Source organism: Pleurodeles waltl, chromosome 4_1, assembly GCF_031143425.1.
Source record: "Pleurodeles waltl isolate 20211129_DDA chromosome 4_1, aPleWal1.hap1.20221129, whole genome shotgun sequence".
Classification (NCBI taxonomy): Eukaryota; Metazoa; Chordata; class Amphibia; order Caudata; family Salamandridae; genus Pleurodeles; species Pleurodeles waltl.
In genome coordinates this window covers 770596878-770623581 of record NC_090442.1, presented here as the reverse complement: position 1 = coordinate 770623581, position 26704 = coordinate 770596878, and the positions used below count along the sequence as shown (strand labels likewise).

Genomic DNA, 26704 nt, shown 5'->3' with positions numbered 1-26704 from the left:
TGTGTCACCAGCAGGATGCAAGAGGCCATGAGGCCCAGATGCCTCAGTCATTCCCACCAAAATCCAGGACAGATGCGGACACATCGGAATCATATCCTGAATATCCTGGACTCACCACTCCAGAGGACAAGCCCGAAACTGCTCTGTGTCCAGAACAGCTCTGATGAAAAGGAGGGTCTGGGTGGGAGTCAGGCGTGGCTTAGGGGCATTTATAGTGAACCCCAGCGAATGCAGGAGATCTGCTGTAGTCTGAAGGTGGGAGACGACAGCCTAGGGTGAGCCCACCTTCAACAGCCAGTCATCGAGGTGGGGGGGGGGGGGGGGGGAGACTGAAACCCCAGATTTGCACAGATAAGCTGCAACAAACCATCATCACCTTGGTGAACACCCAAGGGGGCATCCTCGACGCACCAGGAGTGTAGACACTCAAAAAGCTTTGACAAAAGGTTGAAAAATGGCCAGTCAAAAAGTGACTGAGGGGGTAGCTCTTTTTTGGCTCAGCATTGGCTGGTGCAGGAAAACAAGAACGGACATCAGCACACTGGGGTTGTGCTTATATAGGACCCATGTTGTCATATCTGGCACACACGACGCGGACGATGGATGCAGAGCTGACCAACACCACCTGACGGCATGTAGGGGTACTGCTCAAGCAAAATCTCTGGATCCAGACTAATGCCTTGGAAAGATTCGAAGGTACAGAATCTGCAACAAGAAGTCTCTTTCAGATAAACATGTTGCAGCCTGACAGATGTCCAGGACAGGAACTCAGCAAGCTAACACAGTGGTCACAGCCTTGGCTCTGGTGGAGTGAGCACACAAGCCCTCAGGGAGTTGCTTGTTGGCCAATGCGTAGCAGATCATAATGCACAGCACTATCCATTCTAAGATGGTCCGTATCAGCAAAGCCTTCCTTTTCTTCATCCCAACAAACCCAATGACAAGTTGATCGTCCATCCGGAACTCTCTGGTACAATCGATCAGTGAAGAATGAAAACGCTCTTTTTGGGTCCAGTCATAGGAGTCTCTCTTCTTCTTTGGAAGGGTGAGGCAGGTGAAAAAAGGTAGGCTTGGTGATGGTCTTACCCACATGAAAAGGGGTCATAACTCATGTGTTCTCAGCCAAAGTTTATCTAGGATGAAAGATGTGTAAGGAGAGTGTGTACAGACAGTTCTTGCAGCTCACTAACCCTCCTGTCCGATGTAAAGGCCACTCGAAAGGTATATTTTAAGGTTAATAAGTGAAGAGAGAAATTGTGCAAGGGGTCAAATGGCGCACAGATAAGGAAGGTTAAAAATAGGCTCTGGTCCCCTCTGTGGCATGATGAAAGGTTTTGGAGGGGTGCAGTCCTTTGAGAAAACGAGTCACAACTATTGACTTGAACAGGAAGGGCTGATCCAACAACTGCAAGAATGCAGATAGGGCTAAAAGGTATACTTTAACAGTGCCCAGAACAAAGCCTTATCAGAACAATGAGAGGGGAAAAAACCACAGAAGTTCACCTAAGGAAGCAGAAAGGGGGTCAACCCGTTTGAATGCACGCCAAGCCACAAATTTGTCCCGATGCAGGCGTATATGGTCTTTGTTAATTGATGCCTGGCTTCTCGAATGATATCACAGACAACAGGAGGGAGGCCATAAACTGTCAACTGTTGCTGCTCAATCCCAATGCATAAAAACAGCTCATGCGCAGTTTCGGGTGCAGGACCCTGCCCTGTTGCTTCAACAGTAGATTGTTCCCCCCCAGCATGACCGTAGAATCAATGCTCATGCTTTCTGGATACCATGCTCTCTGTCCCCAATCCAAAGTCACAAAAATAACTTTGGTTTGGTCATTCCTGATTTTCTTGAGAACTCTGGTGAAAAGTGGTATTGCTGGAAAAGTATACAGGAGACCTGAGCTCCTCTTGAGACAAAAAGCATCTCCGAGCGATAGTCACCTTGGAAACTCTGGCGTACAGAATTGCAGACATTGAGCGTTCTCAGCAGAATATATCTAATGAAGGCTCTCCTCTGTCTCTGAAGAGACCTTGCACAACCGCTAGAAGGAGACACCAATCGTGGTCCACTATTCATTCACATCTGGGTTTGTTTGTTCAGAGACACAAGGCCTCATGACACAGGGCCCACATCCCCTCCCCCCACCTTACTGGTTTCAACACCACATGAGGTTAGTATTGCCCATGAACATCTGAACTAGCCTCCCCTTGACAGAAGTAAGAAAGGCTTTCAATGCCAGTCAGAGCTTCGTCAACTCCAGTAAGCTGATGTGGAGCTGAGACTGCATTGGATATCAGAGTCCTCTGATCTTCCCATCTCCCAGATGGCCACCCCGGCCCAAGTGTGACGCATTTGTCACTTGAGTCAATTGTGGTTGGGGAAGGAAGGGAGGTCTGCTGGTGACCCAGTCGCAGTCCTACAGCCACCACTGCAGTTATTTTGCAGTTCTCTCCAATATCTGGACCAGGTCAGATAGATTCCCCTAATGCTGCGCTCACTGGAAAGTCAGGTCACACTGCAGAGCCGACATATGCCAGTGGCCATGTGTTACCAGCAGGAAGCAGAAAACCATTAGGCCCAACACCCCAAGAGTCAGTTTCATCGAAATTCATGAAAGAGGCTGAAACATCAGAATCATAGCCTAAATATCAAATATCCTGGACTTGCCATTCAGGAGGATAGGCCCAAAACTGCACACTATCTAGAATAGCTCTGATGAAAGGGAGCATCTGAGAGGGAGTCTGGTGTGACCTTGGCACGTTTACAGTGAACCCCAGCAAATGCAGGAGGTCCGCTGTAGTCTGGAGACAACTGTCTGGGGTGACCTTTAGCAACCAGTCATCGAGGTAGGGGAAGAATGGACCCTCTGACATCCACATGAATGCTGCAACCACCATTTGTTATAAATCAGAGGGACACTGGTAGGGACGAAGGGAAGCACAGTAAACCGACGGCGTTTGGGGCCCACCATTAATAGCAGGTGGTGTCTGTGGGCAGGCAGGGCGGAAAAATGGAAATAGGCATCCTGCAGGTCCAGCACAACCATCTAGTCTCCAGGGCCTGCGGCAGATAGAACCAGAGCTAACATGAGCATTCTGACTTTCTCCTTTGTCACGAAGAAATTGACAGTGTGCAGATCCACAATAGGACGGACACTTCATCCTTCTTGGGCAGCAGAAAGCAGCGGTAATAGCAACCATAACCTACTTCTGATGCCAGCAGTCTCTCAGTGATTCCTTTGGCCAAAAGAGCCTGTACTTCTTGATGGAGAAGGAAGAGGTGGGCCTCGGTAGGCTGGTCTGAAGATGGTAGCATGAGCTATGGAGCTATGAGATGGACTAACTCAGCTGAACAATGTGAAGTACCCACCTGTTCAATGCTATACACTGCCAGTGGGGCAGGCTGATGGAGGATTCTGGCACCAACTGTGTGTCAGTGAAGGTACGAGGTCAAACTAACGTGGTTTATAGTATGCTGCTGCTGTGGGGTGACAGACTGGGCCAGCCTACGGTTGTTGTCCCATGTGGCTTGAGAGAACAATGTCCACAGCCACAAAAAGACTGGGTAGTCTGTTAGCCCTGGTGACTGGACAGGAACGGACATAGTTGGTAGCCCATGCCTTAACCACCGAAGGTTCAAAAGGCATAATGGGGTTGGTGAGGGGCCATGTAGAGGCCCAAGGACCAGGCAGTGGCTCGGTTTTGCCTATAGCACTCCAGCACTGAAGCTGCCTGGTCACTAAAGAGATGGGTGCAATCGAGGGCATGTCCATAAGGAATACCTGGACATCCCCCGAAAAGTCAGTTGATCTCTGATAGGAGTGGCATCTGAGTGCCACTTGCGACGTAATCGTTCTGCCTGAAGAGGTAGTCATATCCAGTCCGCAGATAATGGTGAACTCTGCTGCGTCTCTGCCATAGACTAACAGCATGGCCCGGAGCGCATCCGAGACCATCAGCACCACTTGTGCAACCGAATCTCAGATCATCTGGGTGTATCAGCCAAAAGGCAAGTGGTGTTCACCGACCACATTGCAAGCCTGGTGGAAGAGAACTTCCTCTTTCCAAATGTATCCAGCCTACTTATGATGTGACATTTGAGACCAGGGGACAGGAGGCAGGAGGCAGGAGCCAGCCTAGTAGATTGTTTTGTTTGCTTTCTGCGACATGCACTGGAAAACAGTGGCATTAGGGCACTAGCTTTATTCAATGCACCAGTTGTCTCCTGATGAAAACTTGCTGTTCGGGTGATATGTTAGCCTGTCTGTATTCTTTCATGGCTGACATAACTCAGGATGTGGTGCTTTAACAATAAGCTTCATTACCATGTAAACTGAAGAGGGACATCCCTCATGGAATTCTACCTTGCTCCCTCTTGCGTAAAATGCAACCTTTGCTATATTTTCTGTATACGTTTGGATAACGTTTTATATGTATGCAGATGACACACAGCTCATGTTTAGCTTGACCACTAAGTGAAGTTGTTGTGCAGTGTATAAGCAATCAGACATCTTGACCTTCTTAAAAGCAGTGATCTTTTGGGGTGGTAGGGAACATGCCAAAGTTAACTTTGAAGGTGAGGGCGTGGACAACCAGACTTCCCAAGGTGTGGTAAATGGGTGAAGAAAACTAGGTCCCCAGGAGCAGGGCGTTGGCAGTGGGAACATTTTCCTGTCCACAGGTGCCCCATGTGCAGGGTCTAGTGGGGGCTTCAATAAAAGGGAGAAGGAATTCCGAAATGCGTGACACCCATTTGAAGCACCTCAGTACCACCGTGTCTGGTGACTAGAAGCTTCAAGGAGCACTCCCTCAGTGCTTGGGGCTTCATGGCACAGCAGTCCTCACACATCTTGGAGTTGGGGTCCAGCTCCAAGCACCAGAGGCACACAAGATGGGGGTCCTTCATGCCTAAACCCCACTGGTTTCTTTGGGGGGACATCAATACACACTGGGAGAAGTCTTAAAAAAAAAAATTAAAAAAAAAAGTCTTGACAAATGTCAAAACAAAGTCAGTCAAAAAATGACTAGCGGTAGCTCTCTCCGGATCTGCGCTGATTCGCATGAAATAAAAGGAACTGAAGTCAGTACACTCAGGTGGCTCCTATATAGGCTCCGCACACATCACTTTCAGCATGGACGACGCAAAGTGAAACGCACATCTACCGGCGCACAGAGGCACTGCTCCTAAAATTTCCGGATCCACTCTGACACCTGGGATTTACTCTAAGGTAAGGAATCTACAGCTTAAGTCTCTATTAGATAACCGGAGCTCTAGTTTCTCAAGCTCACAATGTCTCAAATATAACTCTTTACCAAGTTTCAGAATTTTAAAGTTGCTGCTTCCATCATCACATAACACACATAATATCGTCATATTTTTCTAGAAAATGGTACTTACCATAAAAATGGTAACTGAAGGAAAACCGTTTCATGTTCTTAAACTATTCTCCTACTACCAACTCACCGTTTGCCAGTTAACATACTACAAAGGACTGTCCCACCTAGAGCATAAAAGTGATAGGAACTGAGCCCCCCTACTAGGCCCTCCAGTTCTCCTCCTGACATCTGCCTGAACCACTTCTATTAAGTGGCAGCACTGATCAAAGCAAAGTCCTTTCAAGTGCACAAAATCCAGGGGTTCCCTTATGAGGGGACAGAGGCTTGTTTCATAAATCCCAAGGTGCTCTCTTAGGAGGTAGTGTGATTGAGCATCCTTAGGCTTATCAGGGAGGAGTGTAATACATTTGCTGTAGGCACAAAGTCAATAAATGATGCACACGACTCAATAAGGAGATCCACACCAATTTATAAAATTAACATCTCAGCAGCACGGGGGCGGCCAGGTGCTGTGGTGCAGTTCAGCCTTGGGTGCCCTGTTGAGGGGGAGCCTCCATAAAGAGGCTGCAGACGTGGACTAGGGGTCCAGTCTTACCAAACCAAACAGCAGGCTCAGGTCTCACAAGGCTCGGTGACGTAGGGACACATTTGGTTCTCTTCTCCTCGGTCTGGGGCAGCCGGGTGCAGTGGTGTGCCGGACGGTCTGTTTTCCGTCACCAGAGGTGGTCTTGGTGTGTGTATTGTGGGGGAGAGCAAGCAGAAGGAGGCAGCAGTCATCAGCAGAAAGTCAACGGTGGGCGAACTTGAGGTGAGCAACATCTCTGGAGGGCCTGGGAACAACATTGACACTGCTGGCCTACGTGTGATCGGGTTGGGAGGCACAGGTGCAGCAGTGCTGTCCGCTGTCTGATTTTGGTAGACTGTGGTCCTATTCAATTCTTTCTGGCAGTCCTCCCAGGCTTTTGGAGGCACGGGCAGCTGCAGGATGAGGCATTTTTGGCACGACTGTCGAAGTCTGCAAGCAGGCTGGCAGAGTTGCTGCCACTTTTGCATCTCTTCAGTGTTTTTTCTTCTCTCAGGCCAGCATTTTCTGGTGCCAGAGGCTCATCTATATACTTAATGTAGAAGTGCTAGGGGAGTGTAAGGTAATAGCTAATGGGCTACATTAGCTACTACAACACCTATATGACCACTTCCTGAGGGAAGTGGGAATAACCCTGCATAGCAGCTCCTAGTTCTGCCATCATCAAGATGGCAGACTTTAACTCGTTTCTGCATCTGGCTGCTCACTTTAGGGGTGTAAGGGGTAGCATGTCTGTTGGTGGAAGGCTGGTTAAGACTAGTCAACCAGCACACCAGTAGTTGGTAGGTTTTTCAGGAGCACCTCTAGGGTGCCCTCTGGGCGCATGTATTAAAAAATCCATCACTGGAATCAGTGAGGGTTTATTAACATTCGATGTTTGGTCAATATGAGTTCACCAGCTACATGATAGCTTCACTGAAACAGTGTCCAGCACATGTACATAAAATGGCTTCCCTGATCACTTACTAAGTCTACGAATTGACAAAGACATAGTAAGGGCATATCTGCATTTGCAGATGTGTCCACACATGTAATATAATGCACCCTGCCTTAGGGCTGTAAGGCCTGCTGTAGGGGTGACTTACATATATTGCATGAAGCGTCAAAGGACATGGCACACAAGCTGTGTGTACAATGTTGTGTTTTCACTTTTAGCTGCACCAAGACATGCAGCCTGCGTTGGCAGTCTGTTTAAGCTAGGTGAGGTGTCTCTGAGGGTAGCACAATACATGCTGCAGCCCGTGGGGCCCTCCTTGGTATTCATGCCCTAGGTACCTAGGGTACCATTTACTAGGCACTTACAGGGGTGCCAAAGGTACTGCCAATTGGTGAACAATTTTACAGTTTTAGGGAATACCAGGCAAAAAGTGGGGGTGACCATGTCAAAATGGGGCACATTCCTACATCAAGGATTTTCAAACTGCTCCTATAACAATAACTTTGTTCATACTCGCTGGGAGACAACCGTCTGAACATCATGCCTAGAAAAGTCAAACCTGGACTCAAATGATCTGGCCAATGAAGAACTTGATTTCTAATTTTCTTTGTTTCCCAAAAGCAATGCCCTGTCCCAGTTTCAGCTCTCTGTTGAGGTTAACAGGCTGCTTCTTTGCAACCAAAAGATCAGAGGATAAGGAGGCCGTCGTCAGCCTAGTAGATTGTTTTGCCTGCTTTCTGCGACATGAACTGGAAAATGGTGGTATTAGGGCACTCATTTTGTTCAATATATCAGCTGTCGCCTGACCAAAACCAGCTGTTAAGGTGATATGTTAGCTGGCTTTATTCTTTCATGACTGACAGACCTCAGGGTGTGGTGTTTATCAATATGCTTCAACACCATGAGAATTGAAGAGGGACAAACCTCATGGAATTCTACTTTGCCCCTCTTAATGTACACATGCAACCATTGCTGTATTTTCTGTATATTTTGGGAGAATATTTTATGTGTATGCAGATAACACAAATGTTATGTTTAGCTTGGCTACTAAGTGAAGTTGCTGTGAAGTGTATAACCAATCAGATAAAATCGTGACCTTTTTAAAAGCAGTGAAATGGTGGATTTGAGGCAATTTCTTAAAACTCAACCTCTCCATGACATAGGTTTTCTTACCAATCACTCTTCTCTTTTGAGGGAAGCTACTGAGTGGCCTGCTACATCAGGATTCATCTAGGTCCAACAAAGGCAGAGAAAACTACAACCTTCTCTTGGTCCCTAGGTAGCCTCAGTCTGCCACCCTTGCTTTTACCACCTGCGAGCCTTCTGTTGAATTTTCTAGCTTGCAATGAAGTCACTGATCCTAAAATTCACTTGAAACAAACCCTGTCGCTAACATGGATCAGCTAATTAAATCCTCTTTCACATTCCAGCAACTAAGAGTTTTCTGTGGGGATGGAGCTTTCCTTGTTGCCATCAGCAAGTCTTTGGAATCGTTTTACTCCTGTGCCTGCTTATGCAATCTTGTTCTCTTGAACTTCAAGAAGTAGGGTAAGTTTGATTGTTACTCATCTAATTCCCCAGAGGGTTTTAATTTAAACTGATTTTATTCTTTCAGTGCCAGGAAGTGAGCACAAAAGTGCACTTTACAAACTGAAATTAGCATAACCATCCTTAAGGAGCCCAATCTATGTGCATTTACAAGCATCCCCAAAGTACAGGATAGGATCAAACATCAGCAGGTTAGACCACTGGCCTGCACTCCTAAAAACTGAAAACGATGACAAAGGCTCAGAGATAGAGGGAGTTAAAACTCAGACCAGAAATCATTTGCAGGAAATAGCAAATAAATGTTACCCACAAAAAATAGCTTTCTTCTAACCTCATCTGAAGCGGGGATCATCACAGACGGATGAACAAGCTTATATTGATGAGTACTACCTTGTGGTAACCTAATGAAGCGGCAATATGCCACAAATAACTTTCCCTTTTTTTTTTTTTTTACTTGCCAGCATAAGTAAACATATACAATGGGCAGAAAAGAAAATCCCAGCAGCAGTTCAGTGATTGCTCCCCAAAGCTTAAAAATGTAAGGTGCCTACTCACTTTGGGATACCTTGGAAAAAGATGACAGCGTTTTAACAAGACATATGGTCAAGGTTTGCTGTTGTACATTACATTATTACTATGTGATTACGATGAGAAATTCCTTTAAATTAAGATCAGGAAAATGAAATATATTCATTTTTATGCCAAATACATTCATGAGCCATTATATTGAGAGTCAATTTATCATGCACAGGGTGGGGGTGTGGAAGTGTGCTGCTGACTGAGCTGAATAGAGAACCTGGCCAGAGGTCCTGCCTCATAGCCAATGCCTGCTTCACATAGCTAAAGAACATGTGATGCAGGGATTGGCTGCCCACAAGCAGGATGAACCATAGAGTTTGCAGCCAGTCGCTACTGCACACAGCCAACATCTGTGAACAGTGATAGTTCGCTATAAACTTACAGATGAGGTCCAAAACCAGTTACATGCATCATCTGAGCAAAAAACACAGAAATGCACAAAATAAACGTTAAACTGAAGTTGTGGTTAGCTTAGTGTGTACGACTATAACATACGCTTACATTTTTTTTTTTTTAAATGTGAGAACAGTTATAAGTTTTGTTATGGTTACAAAACACAACCCAAAAAGCACAGAAATTCACCAGTTATGCTTTCATAAACAAATTACTTGCTCCCCATCACATACTGCTGACGACCTCATATACAATGTGCCTTATAGTATGTTAAATTGCATCACTGATGGCATTACTAATGACATCTCACGACAACTTTTTACAGTGAAATTTTGAGTTTTATTTTTTTCTTTTTAAACATGAGTTATGGTCTCACTATTACAACTTAATTTTAACACATCGACACAATAACAACATTAAAACCTAACCTGCAAAGTTAAGGTACTGCTGATGTAGTGACTCCCAGTGCAGTTACCTGTTACAAAATGACTTACAATCACCACAACATTTCTCTGTATCATGCAGATAAGAGGGAGCCAATACCTGCTCCGTTTTCCTGGCAATTAGGTTGCCAATAGTCTTGCTGAAGAAGCTGGCCAGTAGTGGGTTCAAGGGAGGTTCATGGTCCAAAAAATCATAGAGGATATTCAACAAGTTCTCATCGCCTCCCAACCTGTCATTTATCTGTGGGACATCAGAGGTCAGGAGCTCGCAAGCAGTATTGGAATACCTAGAGGGAGAAAACATTAAGTTTACGTTAGACCATGACCCATGACATTCTTTGAAAGGAAACCACTGAAGAAATTCATCTCTGCAGGATGTACACCAGACATCAAAACTGAAGCCCATATTACTTAGTTGACTTGAGCTTCGTTACAAACAGATACATCTCATTGCAGGACAGAGAAACTGGAGCCCACTGCAACCTTCTGTAACTTACAGTTTTATGTCCTCACTACAGTAAACAATTCTCTTCCACAGCTAATTGCTCCCTCCAACATACATGAATTGCTCAGTGTTAAGACTGATTGGCTCAAATATTCCTGGAACCTTTTTTCCTGGTTATAATCCCTTTCATAATTAACATCTAGTGGTATGGACGCCGACCTTATTCTGCCATTGTACAAAGCTCTAAGATGTATGCTATGAAAGATCCTGTATTCAACTAAAAAAATGCCAATAAAGAAAAAAATTAACTGAACAAAATGAATTGCTTAGTGTATTAAAATGAAAGTGGTTTTAGTGAACTGAGGTTAGCATGCACAATGCGCTAAACTTCCATTATTAGTTTTGTTGCCTGAATTTAGATAGCACTACAAGTCTGTTTCAAAGGACCAGTCAGAGATGTCCCAATGAGGAACTACCTGGGACACTTAGGGATCTAATGCAGTAATATTTACGAGTATCGACCACAAAGCAACTGTGTAACTAAAGACATCACAGAGTATGAATTATCAAACAATTGAGAGGGTAAGTATATACCGGAGATTTAGTATTCTTAACACTACATCCAAGTACCCTGAAGATACATACATTGTTATGATACCAACATGTACATTCTGGTAGTAGAAGTTGGTACCTCTCTACTCTAAGTACCATTCCACTAAAATTCACACTGTGATGCGAGCTTTAGCTAGATCAGAAGTAGTAATCGACCTATGTCAAGGTGATGTCTAATAGAAAACACACAAACTTTATATAAAGTGCACATTTCTGGTCAACCTGTTGGTGACAGAGGTACGCAAAATATATGAATTCTGAACAATGTATACTTTATAACTGTTACAAGGGCCTTCTGGAAGCATTTTGATAGAAATTCTTCCAGCCACAGCTTGCGGACAGGCACAAAAAATTCTCTCTTATTCTGGGTCTGTGACCTTGCTACACAAAGTAAGTAATTTTTCTCTGTGGCTGCTCAGTTAAACTATAGCTTTGCTTTTTACTCCCAAGATGACCACATCACTATTCCTAGTCACATTGTGTAAAAAGAGATCTACTAACAGCAGGCTGCACTTTATTACAAACGCCAAGAATATAACATGCTTGCTAAACATTTTAAATAACATTTGCTCTCATTTTACAGCTGGATTTAGTTTGCTTTCAAAACAGTTTATATTTATTTCTTCAAGCATGTTTAGGACTGGGTACATTTGAAACCTTACTGACAACTTGTCATCTGCAAATGTTGCTTTGCACTCATCCATGCCCTATTTCCCCATCCTAAAATCTGCACAGCGTCAAAATTTCAACAGAAATGGTTCCATTGTGTGGACAAATAGGGTGAATAGCAAGCAGACCGCTCCTGCCTTAAGCCATTTTTGAGAGAAAACGTGTCAATCATTTTTGTCTACCTTGCTAGTTTTTGGATGGTGGGGATATATTAGGATATTATCTAATACAAAAGTATTTCCTCAAACCCAAATATTTGTAACGTTTTCTAATGGCAGTCACAGATAAACATTTTTGCCAGAGTCAAATACCTGCAGCACCAGGCCTTTGACCATGTATTCCCTTCGAATGTTGTTAAATGCATTTCTATAATGTATAACACGTGGCAGGTTAGAATCAGTTAGCTGAATAAGAAATGGTTACATACTTCCAGGCCTGGTTTTGCGTCACAGAAATCTTCATTGATATCATTAATGTTAGATCAATTCCCTTTTTGTGCAGAGATTCTTATAAATTATTGCTGGAGATTTAGAGGACCATATTATTTGATCTCAGGAGCCATGCTACCAAATTTAAGGACTTGATTGGGTACACTATGAATAATATCTGATAAGTAACCTATATCAGTGACAGAAGAGTTTTGACAAGCCCAAGATTATAGAACATCAGACAGTTCTGCATACAGAGGCTTAACTTGCTTTTCTTTACACAAGGCAACAAATTTAGCCCAATAGCCTTTATAGATCTGGAGAAGTAACAAGCAGCCTGAAAGACATACACCACTTCTGACAGAAGATTGAAACTCTTAATTTTGCTCAACATTCAAACATGGAGGTGCAGATTCTGGTGGTTTGGGTAAAACACTCTGCCTTGCAGAACCTCCCAACAGGCACCCGTGATGAAGGACGTATGCTCGGAGACATGATTTCAGAAGACAAAACTGATGACAAAAATGATGACAAATAAGATGAGCTGTGCTCTGTCAAACAAGACCTTCAGGAACAGTGAGATCAACAGTAGAGGGGGGGTTGCATACTGAGAGTGGAGTGCGATATAAGATGTAACATGTTTCCTAGAGACACCTGAGTAGGAAACTCTAGAGCGTGGAAGGACCCAACAATGCATATTGTAGACAGTGGGGCATTCCCTTGGTAGGCTTTTTCGCTACTGAGTGAAAATACCAAGAGCCACTTCCAGGTGCAGACATAACTTTGGTTAGGTTGTGTTAGGTTTCCTTTATGCTGAAGGATGTCGCTAGGTGGCTTACTACCAGGAAAAATCTGTGAAGTACTAGCCATATCCAAAGTTACAAGCTTCAAGATAGCCTGCTGCAGTGCCACATGGTACCATTACTGTCAGACATCACCTGAATTTTCTTGCCCCTAATGGAGGGCTAAAAGGCCTTTAAGGTCAGCCACATTGCAAGGAGGCACCCTGAATGTTTATATGATGGTTCTTCTTCGTCTAAGACCAGAGCCCCTAATCTCCACCTCATCTAGGAGAACTCCTTAGCCCAGATTTAACGCTTTCGTCACCACAGGTAGCGCTGGAGTGGGTGAGAATGAACCTGAGCCGCATCTTTGAGGATGCAGACATGGTCTTAAAGGCATCTGCAGTGTGGGGCCCACAGAAGATCCCAACTCAAATTCCATACGGCACCAAGCATACGCCCAATACAAAGAGCCCAAGAAGGCTTTGAAATATCAAGACAGTAAAACACTTTATTTGAAACAGTGTGATCACAACCGGCTATTCCCGGACTCGTGGCGTGGTGGGAAAGTCTTTAAAGGCACCATGGCCATAATGCCCCCTATCAAGAGAATCATTTGCACAGGCTGAATATGGGATTTTGGCTTCCTGATGGAAATACCCCAGGGTAGACAATAGTGAGATGGTCATCCGTAGGTGGTCCAAAACTAGTTTTGGCAGGCCTATCTTAAGCCTGTCATTGTGTACTGAAACACATGCATCCAAGACCTGCAAAGATGTGCTGCAACCATTACCAAGATCCTTGTCCTGTTATTCACCCGAGGGTCCAATGTAAAGCCAATGGTGGGGCAGTGAATTTTAAGTGTTCTGACCCCACCTCACATCAGAAAGTGGACATACTTTGTGTGACTGCAAGATCAGTACATGAAACTATGCGTCCTGCAAGTCCAAAGACACCATCCAGTACTCAGGGTCCAAGGCCAACAGAATTTAGGCAAGGCATCATATTGAACTTATCTTTTTTTTAAGAAACATGTTCTATACTTAGGGGGCCTCTAGTTCCCTCTTCCTTCTTGGGGATCAAGTAGTACAAAAAGTAGCTTCCTCTTCCTCTCTCCATCTCAGATATCACCTAAATACCAGCCTTGGCTAGTACCTTTAACACTTCTTAAGAGAATATCAGAACGGTTCACCAATGTCAGGGCAAAAACTGGAGGAATGTGGGGTGTCCATTAAGGAAACACATACCCAAAATGAGCAATTGGTTCATATAGTTGATAGTAGGCTCTCCTTCACACCACAAAAGATAAATGCTACCTATAAAACTACCTTCCACCATCTTCATCTGCTGAATCAGGGCCTTACCCTTCACCACTTGCTGTAATTATCCTTGTGTAGGAAGTTGGCTCTGTATAAACTATTTCAAAGTAAGAAATAGTGTGCACAGAGTCTAAGGGTTCCCCTTAGAGGTAAGATAGTGGCAAAAATAGATAATTCTAATGCTCTATTTTGTGGTAGTGTGGTCGAGCAGTAGGCTTATCAGAGGGAAGTGTTAAGCATTTGTTGTACACACACAGGCAATAAATGAGGAACACACACTCAAAGACTTAACTCCAGGACAATAGGTTTTTAAATAGAAAAATATATTTTCTTAATTTATTTTAAGAACCACAAGTTCAAGATTTGAAGTAAATACATAAAATGCAAGGTACTCCACACAGGTAAGTTAGGAACTTTTAATTAGACCAACAACATATACAGTTTTAGATAAAATTGCAATAAGATATTGTAAAAGTGGACACAGAGCAAAAATCAACAGCTCCTGGGGGAGGTAAGTAAAGGTTAGCTTGTCAGGTAAGTAAAGCACTTACAAGTCTTAGTTCCTGGGCATAGGCAGCCCACCAGTGAGGGTTCAAGGCAACCTCAAAGTTACCACACCAGTAGCTCAGGGCCAGTCAGGTGCAGAGGTCAAAGACGGGCCCAAAACACATAGGTGCCTATGGAGAACACAGGTGCTCCTGTTCCAGTCTGCCAGCAGGTAAGTACCCGCGTCCTCGGGGGGCAGACCAGGGGGTTTTCTAGAGCGCGGGGGGCACAAATAGGCACACAAAACACACCCTCAGCTGCACAGGGGCAGCAGCCGGGTGCAGTGTGCAAAGCAGGCATCGGGTTTTAGATAAACAACTATGGAGGGACCCGGGGGTCACTCTAGTGCTGCAGGCAGGCACGGGGGGTTTCTCTGGACAGCCACAACCTGGGCTAGGCAGAGGGTCACATGGGGTCACTCTTGCACTGAGGTTCGGTTCCTTCCGGTCCTGGGGACTGCGGGTGCAGTGCTTGGTCCAGGCATCGGGTCCCTTGTTACAGGCAGTCGCGGTCAGGGGGAGCCTCTGGATTCTCTCTGCAGGCTACTCACGGGGTCACAGTTGCCGGGGAGTCCTCCCTGTGGTGTTGGTTCTCTGGATCTCGAGCTGGGGGCGTCGGGTGCAGAGTGTGAATTCTTCCGGCAGGAAGAGCGAGTTCTTGGAAACTTGCTTCTTTGTTACAAAGATGTTGCTGTTTTTAAGCAGAGCTGCTGCTCACAGGAGTTTCTTGGTCCTGGGGGTCAGGGCAGTCCTCTGAAGCTTCAGAGGTCGCTGGTCTCTGTTGAATAAGTCAATGGTTGCAGGTTTTCGACTCTGGAGACAGGCCGGTAAAGCTGGGGCCAAAGCAGTTGTCGTCTGTCATCTCTGCAGGCTTGTAGGTCAGCAGTCCTTCTTTGTAGTTCAGGTTACAGGAATCTGACTTCCTGGGTTTTGGGGTGCCCCTAAATACTAGATTATGGGGTGTGTTTAGGTCTGGGAGGGCAGTAGCCAATGGCTACTGTCCTGGAGGGTGGCTACACCCTCTTTTTGCCTCCTCCCTGTGGGGAGGGGGGCACATCCCTAATCCTATTGGGGGAATCCTCCAAAACTAAGATGGATGATTTCTCAAGGCAGGGGTCACCTCAGCTCAGGGCACCTTAGGGGCGGTCCTGACTGGTGGATAACTCCTCCTTGTTTTCCTAATTATCTCCTCCAGCCTTGCTGCCAAAAGTGGGGGCAGTAGCCGGAGGGGTGGGCATCTCCACTAGCTGGGATGCCCTGGGGCTCTGTAACAAAGGGGGTGAGCCTTTGAGGCTCACCCCCAGGTGTTACAATTCCTGCAGGGGGAGGTGTGAAGCACCTCCACCCAGTGCAGGCTTTGTTCCTGGCCACAGAGTGACAAAGGCACTCTCCCCATGTGGCCAGCAACTCGTCTGGTTGTGGCAGGCTGGCAGAAACTGGTAAGCCCCACACTAGAAGTTGGATTGGTATTCAGGAGACATCTCTCAGATGCCCTCTGGGTGCATGTTACAATACATTGCATCAGTGTGCATTTATTGTGCTGAGAAGTTTGATACCAAACTTCCCAGATTTCAGTGTAGCCAATATGGAACTGTGGCGTTCGTGTTTGACAAACTCCCAGACCATATACTCTTATGACTACCCTGCACTTACAATGTCTAAGGTTTTGCATAAACACTGTAAAGGCATAGTGCACATGCACATATGCCCTCATCTGTGGTATAGTGCACCCTGCCTTAGGGCTGTAAGGCCTGCTAGAGGGGTGACTTACCTATGCCAGAGTCAGCATGAGGTTGGCATGGCACTCTGAGGGGAGTGCCATGTCAACTTAGTCTTTTTCTCCCCACCAGCACACACAAGCTGTGAGGCAGTGTGCATGTGCTTAGTGAGGGGTCCCCATGGTGGCGTAAGACATGCTGCAGCCCTTAGAGACCTTTCCTGGCATCAGGGACCCTGGTACCAGTTACAAGGGGCTTATCTGAGTGCCAAGGCTGTGCCAATTGTGGAAGCAAATGTACAGTTCAGGGAAAGAACACTGGTGCTGGGGCCTGGTTAGCAGGGTCCCAGCACACTTTCAATCAAAACTTAGCATCAGCAAAGGCAAAAAGTCAGGGGGTTACCATGCCAAGGAGGCATTTCCTCACCCCTCCTAACCCCCCCCCCACACAAACGAAAGAGGATGAGACTAACCTTTCCCAAGAGAGTCTTCATTTTCTAAGTGGAAGAACCTGGAAAGGCCATCAGCATTGGCACAGGCAGTCCCAGGTCTGTGTTCCACTACAAAGTCCATTCCCTGTAGGGATATGGACCACCTCAACAGTTTAGGGGTTTGTCCTTTCATTTGCATTAGCCATCTGAGAGGTCTGTGGTCAGTCTGAACTACGAAGTGAGTACCAAAAAGGTATGGTCTCAACTTCTTCAGGGATAAGACCACAGCAAAGGCCTCCCTCTCAATGGCACTCCAACACTGCTCCCTTGGGAGTAACCTCCTGCTAATAAAACAAACAGGCCGGTCAAGGCCATCATCATTTCTTTGGGACAGGACTGCTCCTATCCCATGTTCAAAGGCATCTGCCTGCACAATGAACTGCTTAGAGTAATCTAGAGCTTTCAAAACTAGGGCTGTACACATTGCTTGCTTCAGGGTGTCAAAGGCCTTTTGACAGTCCACAGTCCAGTTCACTTTCTTGGGCATTTTCTTCGAGGTAAGTTCTGTGAGGGGTGTCACTATTGATCCATAACCCTTTACAAACCTCCGATAGTATCCATTCAAGCCAAGGAATGCCCTGACTGGAGTCTGGGTTGGTTTTGGAGCTACCCAGTCCAGAATAGTCTGGATCTTGGGTTGGAGTGGCTGAACATTGCCTCCACCTACAAAGTGACCCAAGTAAACCACATTACCCTGCCCTATCTGACATTTAGATGCCTTGCTCAAGGGGGCGTGGCCAAGATGGCGACCTGAGCAGCAGCATAAACTACAGCTCCGATCCCTGGCCTGCATAAACATCCTGTAAGCGGCGCCTGCACCTCCTTTTAAGGGGGACAGGCGTCGCCCATCTTGCTCCCCGAAGCCCACACCGGCGGCCTAGCTGTGCATCTGCTGCCGCGGCTGCTCTGCAGTCGGCGAGCGCTCGGCCGGGCTGCTGGGTCTGCGCCCGCGGCTGTGGCCTGCATGCTCGCCGCGGGAGCCACGTTACGCCTCCTGGGACCAGGAGCTGGAGCTCGGGTCCGCAACCGGCCCGGAGGCCGTGTCGCGCGGGCTCCAGCCTCACTGAGGCGCTGGGATTGGGCGCCAGCCCTTAGCGGACATTTTGGGGCGGTGGACACTGAGGCCTGCCGGAGCAGGCTTACAACTCTATTAACCTCCATGTGAGGTTACCGCCGCTGGTGGTGGCGCCCCGGGTCTCCCCCCCCCCCGCTTGCCTGGGCCGGGGCTCAGATCCGCGGCCCGGCCCAGAGGCCGTGCCGCGCGTGCCCTGGCCTCATACGGGGCACCGGAATAGGGCGATAGCCCTTAAATGGCATTTTGGGGTGGTAGCGCAGGTCGAGGCTCATCCGCCACGTGCTGCGCCCCACACATCGAAGCCTGCCGGAGCAGGCCTATAATTTTAATAACTTCCGTGTGAGGTTGCTGCAGTTGGTGGTGGCGCCCCGGCCCTCCCGCTTACGGAGCGGGAGGCGCGCCTGACATTCTGCTGTGGCCTGCCTGGAGGGGGCATCTTAGCGTGGGGGGCCTAGCGGTGGTCGTTTTGCAGACACGCAGAACAACACCTGGATCTCCACTTCCACTGAAGACTCCACAAACTCAAGACCTCGCCCAGTACCTGTCCGAGCTTCACCACAGGAGCGGTGAGGCAGTAGGAAAGCAGCCGGAGGTCAAGAGCGCAGAGGGAAACTGGACCGGACGGAAAAGTGAGGTGAGCCTTTCGGCGACATTTATCGAGTCGCAATGCGCAAAGGTGTTGACCCCCCTACCCAGACCAATGTACTCGGGGCAGCTATAGCCACAACAAGACACATGGGGCTCCGCCCCCACCCCACCAGACTCTACATATAATTTCCCACCAGCGTCACAATCCCTAAACTGCGCAAGCAACAGCCAATACATTAGGCCATTACTCACCATCTATCACTGGCCTACTCTTGCTTTATTTGACCTCAGCGCCCATGCCGGACTGTACTGTGGTGCGCCTCCTAACCCGGCCGTACACGTCACTTTGTGCCCATCTGCTGCTGCGTCGCCCTTGTGTGGATGTTGGGCTTGGCTATTTTATGTGGTTGCAGAAGCATAACATGCCTGACCCCTCCGCTGCCTGGAATCGTCAGGCGTGACGGGAACACGACAAAGCGCTAAAGCACTCTGCTAGCCATCAGGAACTAGCCAGATAATCTCTTCGACATAAACCTGCACACTCGCCCCGAAGGCAGAAGAGGTGGCTCTCAAATTTTGCACACCACCCCATTGTCGCTAGTATTTCACTTCTGGCGTTCAATAGTTATCTGCGGCCCTCTGGTTCTGCACCTTTTCTACGTCGCAGATTGCTCCTTTGCTCGCCCTGACCGCATCGCCTCCAACCGGCCCTACTCGTTAACGACCACTCTTAACCACACTTGCCAAATGGTCAAACCAAAAACCCCACGTACACCTCCGGGCAGAATGGACCCCGACACCCCTCCCTCCTCTGAGGCCCACGTCACCATGCAACTGGCTTTGCAGAAGTTGGAACTTACCTTACAATCACACGTCACAGTTTGAAAAGATATTGCAAGCCATTCTAGACACCAAGAACACCCTAGAAGCCAAAATAGGCTCGGTAACAGAAGACCTCAACATACTTCGTACTGATCAACACGCATTGGCCGAAAGGGTGTCCGAACTAGAAAAAGACTCTGCAACCCTTCCCCGGACTGTGAAAGATCTCCAATCGCAACTGGCTAATTTAACAACAGAGGTGGACCTCTCAAAACGTAGAGCTTTAGATGCAGAGGGCAGGTCCCGGCGCAACAACATTCGCCTGGTGGGGTTCCCTGAGCACGTCTAGGGTCCCAGCACAGAATTATTCATAGAACAATGGCTTACGGACACAATTCTTAAAGATAATATCCCGAAGTTCTTCTCCGTTGAACGTGCCCACAGGATCCCCGGTAGGCCCCCTCCACCTAGCTCACAGCCTCGCCGGTTGATAGCAAGACTCCTTAACTATCGAGATAGAGACCTCACCCTACAGTTATTTCGCAAATCTGGACCGATACGCTTCGAAAACGCAGAGATTACAGCTTATCCAGAATTTACAGCAGAAGTGCAAAAGAAGAGGAGCTCTTTTTATCGTGTTAAGGTATGCCTCCGCAAACATAACATCAAGTATGCGTTGATGTTCCCAGCCAGACTCCAGGTACAAGATGACACTCGGACACTTTTCTTCACTACTCCGGAAGATGCCTCGACCTGGCTGCATGCCAAGGGTCTAGCCGACCCGATAGACACAAGCACCCTGGGTGAAAATTGGGTCTTCTTCCACGACAAGGCGTAGGCAACGCAAAAAACAAGGCATTAAACCCTCACCTGAACAATCACAAACCGAACACTCCCTGCTCCTGCAGGCCACATCTAGATTTGTTAACACGTCGCCAACAGCCCAATCCACACAAACTGACGTGGATCCAGAACATGACGCAAACTCTGACTCGGCGGAATCCACACGAGGTCCTACTCTCACGCCGCGCACAGCAGATGACATTTGCTAAGTCAATTAAGCACCACCTACTCCCGCTCCTCAGATACAACAATATGTCTTCCCCCCCTTCAGCAGTTAAGTAGCGGCCTGGCGGCATCACTGATCCTTTATTGTGGCGCGTAGCCCGCTTGTGGTCTTGGGCAGCGCACTCTGCACCATGAGTAACTCGGGCAGGGTAAATCCATGACTTTGAACCAAGGCCCTTCGGCACCCCCCCCGCCCCGCTCCATATGGGCCGTTCTTCCAAGCCGGCAATCGCTGGAATTTTTTTCTATTTTTTATTATTTCAGTTGTTATTATATATTGTTTTTGAGTGCACTTTTTGGGTTGTTGGTTTTGTCACACGTTAGTTAGTCGCAAACACAGTAGCAAATGTGCATGTCATATTTACCGTAGTAATAGGTTTACATCTTACAATATTACGGATATTTACTGGCTAGCCTTGGTGGGTAATCGTCACAATAGCTCCATAATGGGGACGGAGGACATACATCTCTCCGGTTTTGCGAAAGCTATAATAGCCTCATGGCCACCCAAACTCATCAAGGTATCTTGAAATGTAAGATACTCACATGGAATATCAAAGGTATGGCAACGCCGCGTAAGCGGCAAAGGATTAACGCCTTTCTTAAGAGGCATCAGGGACACATAGCTCTACTACAAGAGACACATCTCTCTCAATCCACGTTGGAAAGCACACGCTCAAAATGGAAAGGTCAATTGTACGGCACCACTTCCTCGTCTTTCGCTCGGGGGGGCGATCTGGATTGCTCCTGGGGTCCCATTTATCATATCTCGCACACAATGCGACCCAAATGGTAGACATGTGATACTAGAAGGCGTCCTTGATGGGTCCCCCTTAGCTTTGGTAGCGCTATACTCCCCAAATTCAAATCAACGTGATTTCCTGAGCACGCTCACCACTGGCAATCTCAGTGACCCCACACTAGAGTGCATATGGGGGGGGGGGGCGACTTTAACAGCGTCCTAGATACTCAAATATACCATTCATTTCCCCCAATCACCACAGCCCCATCCAATCGTGCCTCACAAGCACTGGCAAACTGGGCCTCCAATAACGGCTTGAGAGACATTTGGAGGGTGGGCCACCACACCCACCGCGAATATTCTTACTACTCCTCTGTACACAAGCTACATACCAGAATAGATATGATTTTTGTATCCGCAGCCGTAATTCAGAAAGTGTGCGCGTCCGAATACCTAGCGCGCACCATATCAGACCACAACCCTCTCTGTGCAATAATGGCCTGGGGTCACATGCACACTCGTATACCAACATGGCGATTGCAGCCAGAAGCTCTCTTAGACCCCCCCTTTCACGCAGAAATGTCCAAGCGACTGGCTGATTACTTCTCACTGAATAAAAATACAACCTCATCCCGCGCTATAGAGTGGGATGCCCACAAAGCGGTAATACGCGGACATTGCCTTGCGGCCACGGTGGGGGTAAGAAGGATACTCACCAAAGAACTACAAGATTTGGAGGTAAAACTCCGCAAAGCGGAGGATGAGGTCTCCAGAAACGAGTCCACACTAGCAACACTGAATTCGCTCAGAGCTGCCCATAGAGAAGTAGACACCAAACTATGTAAGCACGACTACAGACACTATATGACAAGACAACACGCTGAAGGGGATAGATCAGGCAGACTGTTAGCGTGGCTGACCCGTCCACCTTCGCAACTATCACCCATTGATGCGATACGTCTGAACCCCTACGTCATTGTCAACACCCAAGCAGGTATCAACGAAGTCTTCTCCACATAATATCGCGCCCTTTACACGCCTCCTCCCCCCCGTCGGAGCAGCAACTAACTGACATATTATTACTCGTCTCCCAAAACCAACACATTATTGACAATACCGCCACTTTAGACGGTCCCATTACTATAGAAGAGCTGCGCTTAGCTCTGGCACAAATGGCAAGTAGCAAAACCCCTGGCTCGGATGGCCTGCCGGTAGAATATTTTAACTCCCAAGCTACCCACCTCCTAAAACCACGCATAGAGGTATTTAACGAAGCGCGTAATAAATTACAACTGCCAGACTCCACACGCGAAGCTCTAATAGTTGTCCTCCCAAAGGCGGGCCATGATCCTCTTGACGTTAAATCATACAGGCCGCTCTCTCTCCTAAACACAGATTGCAAATTATTGGGAAAAATATTGGCAAACAGGCTACTCCCTTACTTATCAAGCTTAATACACTATGATCAGTCCGGCTTTATTCCAGGGAGAAGCACCTTCTTAAATATTAGAAGGCTGCTCCACATAATGCACAGTAACACAGAATCAGAAGCGGTGGCCTTCTCTCTAGACATTGAAAAAGCGTTTGATACGTTAAGCTGGGATTATCTTCTACGCACACTCAAAGCGTTTGGTTTCGGCCCCGGTTTCAATAGATGGATCAAAACGGTCTACTCCACGCCCACAGCCCGTGTAAAAAATGGATGCACTATCTCCAAAGCATTCCCCATATGCAGAGGTACCAGACAAGGTTGTCCATTGTCCCCTTTATTATTCGCTATAGCCATGGAACCATTAGCAATTAAACTACGTAGCTACGCACATATATGGGGCATCCCTGAATCTAACACACATCATATTATATCCTTATACGCAGATGATGCCCTGATATACCTGCGTAATCACTCCACCTCTATGGTAGAGGTGTTGCAAATGCTGGATTCCTACGCTCTCGCCTCTGGTTTACATGTCAACTGGTCCAAGTCAAGTATCTTCCTCCTTACCCCCATCCCAAATGACCTCCACATGGCATTACCGCAATATAAACTACCATGGTCACATACTACCTTTAAATATCTCGGGATAAAAATGTATCACTCCATCGCCGATCTAAAAGAAGGCAATATTGACAGAGCACTCAGATCCACCCGCAGCTTGGTGTAGTTTTGGAGCTCACTTCCCCTATCCCCTATGGGTCGGGTAGCAATAGCCAAAATGCTCATCCTCCCAAGGTTCTTATATTATTTTACTGCCCTTCCACTATGCTTACCACGCTCGTTCTTTGTAAACTGCACTCATTATTAACTGAGCTGCTCTGGGGCACAGATAGACGCAGAGTAGCGTTAGCTATAACACAATACCCGCAAGAGGCGGGCGGTCTGGGCATGCCTAACTTCGAAAGATACTATGCAGCTGCTCAGCTGTTGTGGTTATCCACATGGCTTCAGGACACTCCTCCTCCCGAAGGCATAATGTTGCAGGCATATATAGCCCTGCAAACGATACTGTCCTCACTGTTATCTGGCCCTAACCGCCTACCCTCAAAACCCATATTGTTGGAAGCAGCTCGCTTCTGCTGGCGTAGATATGTTCAAAGTAAGACCCCCTCTCCTCCTTACTCCCCTTTGTTACCGCTGTTTCATTTGCCGGGCACCCAAATACTTTCATCACACCATGATACATGGGACATAAGCACAATGAATGTGGGCGATTTTTACTCCAGCTCCACAATGCATACCGTTGCGGAACTAGTGTCTGCTGGGGTTACACACATTGGTGCCTTTCTGACATATAGTGCCATCAAGCGGCTACTCAATAACCTCTGGGGTTCTTGCAACACCGAACCTCCTGAGTCCCAATTACTTACCACCATCCTTACCATAGGTAGCACAAAAGGCATCATAACTAAACTATATAAAGAACTACTAGCAGCAGTTTGCTCTACCCTGCCGATTGCTAAGGCACGCTGGGATTCCGTCCTCCCTTCACCATTACCACAAAAAACCTGGGTCGCGGCTCTCACAATGATCAAGTCAATATCCTGCAATCCTCAACTGCGTTATATCCAATTCAATTATATTCACCACTAATATCTTTACCCGGCCCGCATCCAAAGAATATACCCGAGCACAAACCTGTCATGTCCCAGATGCGCTACTCCGGCAGCAGACTTTTACCATATGGTCTGGAGCTGCCACTCAATAAACTCTGCTTGGCACCGCATTACGGACGCCACAGCAGACATTTCATCCCACACCCTGTTGCCCACCCCAGACTCCTGTTTACTTGGCATACGCCACCGTACCAAAGAGGATAAACAGTTACACAGATTTATCGATCTAGCATTTCTTCTCTTCAAGCGCCTAATAGCTACGCACTGGAAAACCCCACACGTTCCATCCCATTCTGCTTGGCTCCGCGACTTACATAGTCGCTTACAAGCCAAAGCTCAGACACTTTGCTTATTACAACACAAAGGCCTAATTCAGGATGGCCCCGAAGTTTGAGACACTTTTGTGGAAGCAATAGAAGCTAGGGATGACACATACCCCCCCTAAACTGGGTACCATATATAGGTATTACCGTTTTGGTTAATATCACACTACTCTCAGCTGCCCCTCCATCACTCACTTTCTGTATTAAAATCCTCATCTCCTCCCTTAATGCAACAACGTAACATATTAGGATGCTTCTTCTGCAGCTATGCTTATATGCAACTCATACCTAGCTTGCTTATCACTAGACTGGCTCTGCGCCCCTTCAGGCCCCGCAATGCATAATTCATACCTCAACTATGACTTCCTGTCCCCCCATACACAATAGCTGTATCTTTCTTCCCCCCTAAACCCCCCCCCCCCAATGGGTGTAGCCAGCACTAGGTATGAAATTAGCGGTGTTTAGTTGCGTCTTTTAGTTTTGTATTATCTTATTGCACAGTTTCAAGTTGAATTTTCTCTCTTTTAGCAACTCATTGCGCAACTGCATTGTACAGACTTATAAATGTGTGTAAACAGATTGCAAAATTATTAATAGCAAATGTACTGTTGAGTGAGTGTAATGACTAATAAACAGATTTAAATATATATATATATATATATATATATATATATCTCAAAACAAGGCCCTTTCAGGGTTAGAGGGACGCATAAATTATGCAAAAAACAAGAGAGAACTCTGGGAAGTTCCCAAATTTAGGTGGAGAGCAGCTCTAGTAAGGAGCACCCTGCAACACAAGCGACACTCTAGATTTGCTCACCTCAAATGTCTGCTTATCTAGCAAAGTTTTTAAGCATAGGATCAGCACAGTGCTATCCACGCCGAGCTAGATAGTGACAAAGTCTTTTGCCATTTGTACAGCAAAATCTTTAAGCATAGGATTGACACAGTGTCATCCTCGCCGAGCTGTAACATGACAAAAGCCATTTACCACTTCAGGCACAGTATTACAGCTTTGGACTGGTCAAATACCATCCAAGCCAACCTGAAATGAGTAAAGCAACCCCTGACACGTGTTTCGCTCTCATTAGAGCTCTTCAGAGGGGTTTAGCTTTGTCCAGACACAAGGGAGCACCCAGTATAAGTCAAAACAAGGCCCTTTCAGGGTTAGAGTGACGCATAAATTATGCAAAAAACAAGAGAGAACTCTGGGAAGTTCCCAAATTTAGGTGGAGAGCAGCTCTAGTAAGGAGCACCCTGCAACACCAGCGACACTCTAGATTTGCTCACCTCAAATGTCTGCTCATCTAGCAAAGTTTTTAAGCATAGGATCAGCACAGTGCTATCCACGCCGAGCTAGATAGTGACAAAGTCTTTTGCCATTTGTACAGCAAAATCTTTAAGCATAGGATTGACACAGTGTCATCCTCGCCGAGCTGTAACATGACAAAAGCCATTTACCACTTCAGGCACAGTATTACAGCTTTGGACTGGTCAAATACCATCCAAGCCAACCTGAAATGAGTAAAGCAACCCCTGACACGTGTTTCGCTCTCATTAGAGCTCTTCAGAGGGGTTTAGCTTTGTCCAGACACAAGGGAGCACCCAGTATAAGTCAAAACAAGGCCCTTTCAGGGTTAGAGTGACGCATAAATTATGCAAAAAACAAGAGAGAACTCTGGGAAGTTCCCAAATTTAGGTGGAGAGCAGCTCTAGTAAGGAGCACCCTGCAACACCAGCGACACTCTAGATTTGCTCACCTCAAATGTCTGCTCATCTAGCAAAGTTTTTAAGCATAGGATCAGCACAGTGCTATCCACGCCGAGCTAGATAGTGACAAAGTCTTTTGCCATTTGTACAGCAAAATCTTTAAGCATAGGATTGACACAGTGTCATCCCCGCCGAGCTGTAACATGACAAAAGCCATTTACCACTTCAGGCACAGTATTACAGCTTTGGACTGGTCAAATACCATCCAAGCCAACCTGAAATGAGTAAAGCAACCCCTGACACGTGTTTCGCTCTCATTAGAGCTCTTCAGAGGGGTTTAGCTTTGTCCAGACACAAGGGAGCATCCAGTATAAGTCAAAACAAGGCCCTTTCAGGGTTAGAGTGACGCATAAATTATGCAAAAAACAAGAGAGAAC

The 26704-nt window shown here is 46.8% G+C and overlaps 1 protein-coding gene across 2 annotated transcripts in view; it reads right to left on the bottom strand.

Annotated features, from left to right (window-relative positions):
• Window positions 1–26704, bottom strand: part of PPP6R2 (protein phosphatase 6 regulatory subunit 2) — an 891343-nt gene that overhangs the window by 704733 nt on the left and 159906 nt on the right. For both annotated transcript variants that reach the window (XM_069229423.1, XM_069229422.1), the window contains exon 4: window positions 9921–10107. In XM_069229423.1, the coding sequence (XP_069085524.1) occupies window positions 9921–10107 (187 nt within the window). The remainder of the gene's footprint in view (window positions 1–9920; window positions 10108–26704) is intronic.